Source organism: Protopterus annectens, chromosome 10.part0 (assembly GCF_019279795.1).
Source record: "Protopterus annectens isolate FY-2018-M chromosome 10.part0, PAN1.0, whole genome shotgun sequence".
NCBI lineage: Eukaryota > Metazoa > Chordata > Ceratodontiformes > Protopteridae > Protopterus > Protopterus annectens.
Genome location: NC_056744.1, coordinates 1721580153 through 1721586152, shown reverse-complemented (window position 1 = coordinate 1721586152; position 6000 = coordinate 1721580153). Strand labels below are relative to the sequence as shown.

The 6000-nt window shown below is 36.5% G+C and overlaps 1 protein-coding gene across 1 annotated transcript in view; it reads right to left on the bottom strand.

The window, feature by feature from the left end:
* Positions 1-252: 252 nt before the first annotated feature.
* The window catches only part of LOC122813959 (zinc-binding protein A33-like), a 44225-nt gene continuing 38477 nt past the window's right edge, over positions 253-6000 (bottom strand). The window contains exon 3 of the mRNA XM_044086506.1: positions 253-933. Coding sequence (XP_043942441.1) covers positions 664-933 — 270 coding nt within the window. The 3' untranslated portion in view covers positions 253-663. The remainder of the gene's footprint in view (positions 934-6000) is intronic.

Genomic DNA, 6000 nt, shown 5'->3' with positions numbered 1-6000 from the left:
CCCAAGTTGCTGCAAGTAAATATAACAATTTCACAATTTCATGTAATATTAAGTTAAAGGGGACTCCCATATAGGACCCCCCCCCCCCCGTATGATTCCTGGTTAAGAATAATTGTCTTTGCTGTTTGAAATCAGAAAGCTTTTTTATTTCATTTTTTTTTTTTTATCATTTTATACCTAACCATAGGTTAGTACTAGGCTAACTGCCTTTGTGGACCATTTTAAACCTAGCCAATTACCCCATGTAAGAATCAAACCCTGTACCTTTGACTTATAAGGCAAATACCTTAACCATTATGCCAACCTCCCACCCCTTTGACAAGCTCTTTCTGTGCCAAACCCCAATTCAGATTTGTATGTTTTGGTGAGGTGTATCTTGACTAACTGGTGTTCTATATTATGCAATAATACCTTGACAAGCATACTTCTGCAACAAGGAAGAAAACAAAACACGTACTTCTGGGGATACTGAAATGATGCACAATTTAAATCACCTGCCAGAAATCATGTATATAAATCAGACAATTTAATTTATAGAAAAAAAAAAACTAACATTTGCACAAGCAAAAAATAAAATTAAAAAAGTGAATCATTTACAAAATTTAGACTGCTAGTAAGTCATCTTCATGTCAATGGAAGCCTGAGCAGTCCACCTTTCAAAATTCATGCAAAAAAAAAAAATTTGAAAAAGATGCTTACTGTAAGAAATACTTCAGGTTCCTGTTTTAGGAGTTCCAAATTAGTGTCACTCATAGTCTCTTCAGTAGACATAACACTTCTTTTAATGCATTCAAGACTTTCTTCTATCGCTTTTAGAATTTTTGCTTCTTCATTCTTAAGCTGTTGGATTAGTTTTTGTTCCTTGTCATTGAGAAACTGGTGTAGTTTTGTAAACTCTTGTGTAATGTATTGTCCCAAACTGCAACAGTGTTCCTAGGAAACAATAAATATAAAAATACAAAATTTAAATGTCAATACATTACCGTGCCAGTTTTCCCATACATTTTCCTTATATAACAGGATCAAAAAGTAAAAAGGTAACATAGACAAACCAATTAGTAAAAACACCAAGAAAACCCTAGCCAAACTAGAGTTTTTACTGTGTGATACCTTAAACCTCCTCCCTTAAGGACATCAAGTGTTTCAGCTAGATGGCTTCTGAATGTCCATGACTTTTTCCTTTTTTAAGTTTTTATGGACAGATCCAGGCCAACAAAGCCAAACACCACTAGTGTCTGTTTGATGCTAAGGTAACCTCTTTTAAGAAGCCTAGACAGTTTCTGATGAATACTTTCTTAAGGGATACTTGATCCATGGGACAAAGTGGGCTCAGTCAGGCTAGGAATCTAGTAATTGTCCCCAAGACAGAGGCAGAGGAATATTATAGAGCTGGGCCACAAACTGTGTTCGAATAGCAGTAATACAGAAAAAGAAATAAGAGGGGTCATATGTATAATTCAGTTAAAACAGCTAGCATCCAGTAAACATTTGTAGAGCAACAAGAACTACAAATCCTACATTAGGTCATTGTTAATTCAGGAACAGACATGACTACGGTCTGTATGTGATGTGGAAGAAAACATCAGAGACGTACAATTGCATATGCTGGTCTACAGAGGTATAAAAAAAGATGATGAAATACAAAATGCCTAAGGATGGAGAAAGACAGAATCACTCATCTGATCCTATTTTATACAAGATAACTTATAGCAGTCTACGGGGAAAATAACTCTTATAAAGAATGGATTATGTGATCTTTTGAAATTGAGGAACAAATACGGACATAGATTGGTGATCCATGTCTATGGGACTTGGAAACAGTTATGTAATACAGAACAACTCATGGGTTTTGTGATTTTGATGTATAGACTGGCAATGAAGAATAGTTCACCTGAATCTATGAGTTTGGGATCAGTGCTTCAGTTGTACAACAACTCAACCAAAGTCACAGGAGTAGGTGAACACATGTGCGTGATGTACATAGGTACAGTAATAGATCTGTCAAGCAGTATAGCTTGTGTGCTACATACGTATTATGGAGTACCACTGTGCTATGAATGGCTTGCATTGGGGAGTACATTTGTGGCATAGAGGCTCCTTGGGATTTGGTTAAGAAGTAATAAGAATTATTTAGAAGGGCTGTCAAAGGGTAAAGTATTGCAAAATAAGGGGAAATCTCAAAAAACAAGAGGAGTCACAACTGCAGAGTGCTAAAAAGAAAATAAATAGTAGCTGGATAATATTGCACAACTTCAGAAAGATTGCTGTTAAGTAACTGTTTTTTATAACTCCAGAGAACAAAAAGTGTTTTCAAAATGACTTAGGCAATAGAAAGTAGAAAGGGTTGTTGCCAGACTTAGGGAGCCCCTAACAAGAAAAGTAACCAAAGATTCTGTATAGATAATCGAGATATTTCACAAATTTTATGAACATTTGTAAAAAAAAAAAAAAACAAAACAAAAAAAAAAACACAAAAAAAACCCAGAGAAGTGGGGAAATCAAGAGAAAGCACAAATGGAAATATTTATTGAAGATTTATATACATCAAGGTTAGTGGCAGATGAGGTTCAACAACTGACAGTTAAGACAGGAAGAGATGAGTTAAAAAAAATGGTGACATATAACCTACCTAGTGAGGAAAATCTGTAGCAATATATGATATTCCAAAATGGTGACATATAACCTACCTAGTGAGGAAAATCTGTAGCAATATATGATATTCCAAAATGGTGACATATAACCTACCTAGTGAGGAAAATCTGTAGCAATATATGATATTCCAAAATGGTGACATATAACCTACCTAGTGAGGAAAATCTGTAGTAATATATGATATTCCAAAATGGTGACATATAACCTACCTAGTGAGGAAAATCTGTAGCAATATATGATATTCCAAAATGGTGACATATAACCTACCTAGTGAGGAAAATCTGTAGCAATATATGATATTCCAAAATGGTGACATATAACCTACCTAGTGAGGAAAATCTGTAGCAATAGATGATACTCCAAAATGGTGACATATAACCTACCTAGTGAGGAAAATCTGTAGCAATAGATGATATTCCAAAATGGTGACATATAACCTACCTAGTGAGGAAAATCTGTAGCAATAGATGATATTCCAAAATGGTGACATATAACCTACCTAGTGAGGAAAATCTGTAGCAATAGATGATATTCCAAAATGGTGACATATAACCTACCTAGTGAGGAAAATCTGTAGCAATAGATGATATTCCAAAATGGTGACATATAACCTACCTAGTGAGGAAAATCTGTAGCAATAGATGATATTCCAAAATGGTGACATATAACCTACCTAGTGAGGAAAATCTGTAGCAATAGATGATATTCCAAAATGGTGACATATAACCTACCTAGTGAGGAAAATCTGTAGCAATAGATGATATTCCAAAATGGTGACATATAACCTACCTAGTGAGGAAAATCTGTAGCAACAGATGATATTCCAAAATGGTGACATATAACCTACCTAGTGAGGAAAATCTGTAGCAATAGATGATATTCCAAAATGGTGACATATAACCTACCTAGTGAGGAAAATCTGTAGCAATAGATGATATTCCAAAATGGTGACATATAACCTACCTAGTGAGGAAAATCTGTAGCAATAGATGATATTCCAAAATGGTGACATATAACCTACCTAGTGAGGAAAATCTGTAGCAATAGATGATATTCCAAAATGGTGACATATAACCTACCTAGTGAGGAAACTCTGTAGCAATAGATGATATTCCAAAATGGTGACATATAACCTACCTAGTGAGGAAACTCTGTAGCAATAGATGATATTCCAAAATGGTGACATATAACCTACCTAGTGAGGAAAATCTGTAGCAATAGATGATATTCCAAAATGGTGACATATAACCTACCTAGTGAGGAAAATCTGTAGCAATATATGATATTCCAAAATGGTGACATATAACCTACCTAGTGAGGAAAATCTGTAGCAATAGATGATATTCCAAAATGGTGACATATAACCTACCTAGTGAGGAAAATCTGTAGCAAAAGATGAGATTCCAAAATGGTGACATATAACCTACCTAGTGAGGAAAATCTGTAGCAATATATGATATTCCAAAATGGTGACATATAACCTACCTAGTGAGGAAAATCTGTAGCAATATATGATATTCCAAAATGGTGACATATAACCTACCTAGTGAGGAAAATCTGTAGCAATATATGATATTCCAAAATGGTGACATATAACCTACCTAGTGAGGAAAATCTGTAGCAATAGATGATATTCCAAAATGGTGACATATAACCTACCTAGTGAGGAAAATCTGTAGCAATAGATGATATTCCAAAATGGTGACATATAACCTACCTAGTGAGGAAAATCTGTAGCAATATATGATATTCCAGTGGAAATTTGGAAGTTAGGAGTGAAGAAAGTGATAATGATAGGAAGGTTTCATTTAACAGTATTTTAAAAGGTGGGGATGCACCAGCATCTTGGAAAAAACTATGTTGGCTGTAACACCTAAAAGACGGTAAATAACCATCTAATCCAGCTTCATATAACCCCATTTCAATTTTAAACCAGGACTATAAATTGTATTATGTCTATAATGGCTAAAAGACTTGCAAAGGTGATGCCAAAATTGATAGATATACACCAATGTGGTTTTGTGATAGACAGGTAAACATATGACAACATGAATAAAACAATGATGATCCAGAGAGAAGCAGAATGTAAGAATGTAAGAAAATACAGCTGTTATTGGTGGGTCTTCATGCAGAGAAAGCATTCAACAGAGTAAGCTGGGATTTTATGTGTAGGGCAATAGAAGCATTTACAATTCCTGATACAATAATAAGGTTAATTAGGAGGGTATAGTACTGATCAGAGGCAAAAATCAAAGTGGGAGAGTTTCTCTCTGTCTCTGATAAGTTGTGTCTAAACAGAGGAACCAGGAAGGGGCGTCCTCTTTTCCCTTTGTTATTTACATTATATTTAGTAATGCTGACAAAGAAAATAAACAACTGAGAAATTCAAGGATATAATGAGTATGTATTCAAGAGAAATTGGATTTATTTGCAGATGACATTACTTTATACCTGATAAAATCAAAAAAGGATATGTTGTGGCACATTCTGAGACAGTTCTGTGATTTTTTTTCAGGATATGAAACTCCCAGATATGCTCAGAATTAGTTCAAAATGATGTGAAAATTACTGAACCTACACACATTGCTAACATACTGGCTGACAGGTTCAGTGCAAACTCCCTCCCCCCCAAAAGGAGAGATATCTATTCCAGAGGATTGTAGCCCCCCAAACATCTCCAATGCCCAGGTGAGAACTGCCCTCACTAAGGCAAAAAACACAGCATCCATGGGACCGGATGGTGTCCCCGGCTGTGTGCTTCATGAACTCAACGAGGAATTAAACCCACAGTTAGGACAGCTGTTTAATCTTAGCCTCACCTCAGGATACGTACCCAAGGAGTGGCGCACGGCGACTGTGGTCCCACTTCATAAGGGCGGTGCCTCCACAGACCCTGGAAATTACCGCCCCATTAGCTTGACAAGCCTTATCTGCAAAGCCATGGAGAGGATCGTAATGGAACTCATAAATAAAGACATAGGGAACTTGCAGACTTTGGATCCAACCCAGTTTGGCTTTGTCAAAGGCAGATCCTGCCTCTTAAACTTGGTTGACTTTTTCGAGACAGTCACCAAGGCCATTGATGAGGAAAGGCAGTCCATACAGCCTACCTCGACCTGGCAAAGGCCTTGACACAATACCCCACTCAGGTATCATCGAAAAACTCATCAGCTTGAATGTAAACCCATACATCACAAGATGGGTTGCAAACTGGCTAAGCGACAGAACCCACAGGGTCAGAGTTGCTGGAGCCATGTCAGACTCAAAGCCTGTCACAAGTGGTGTCCCACAGGGCTCAGTCCTGGGTCCACTCTTGTTCGGCATCTACTTTTCTGAAGTACAAGCAAA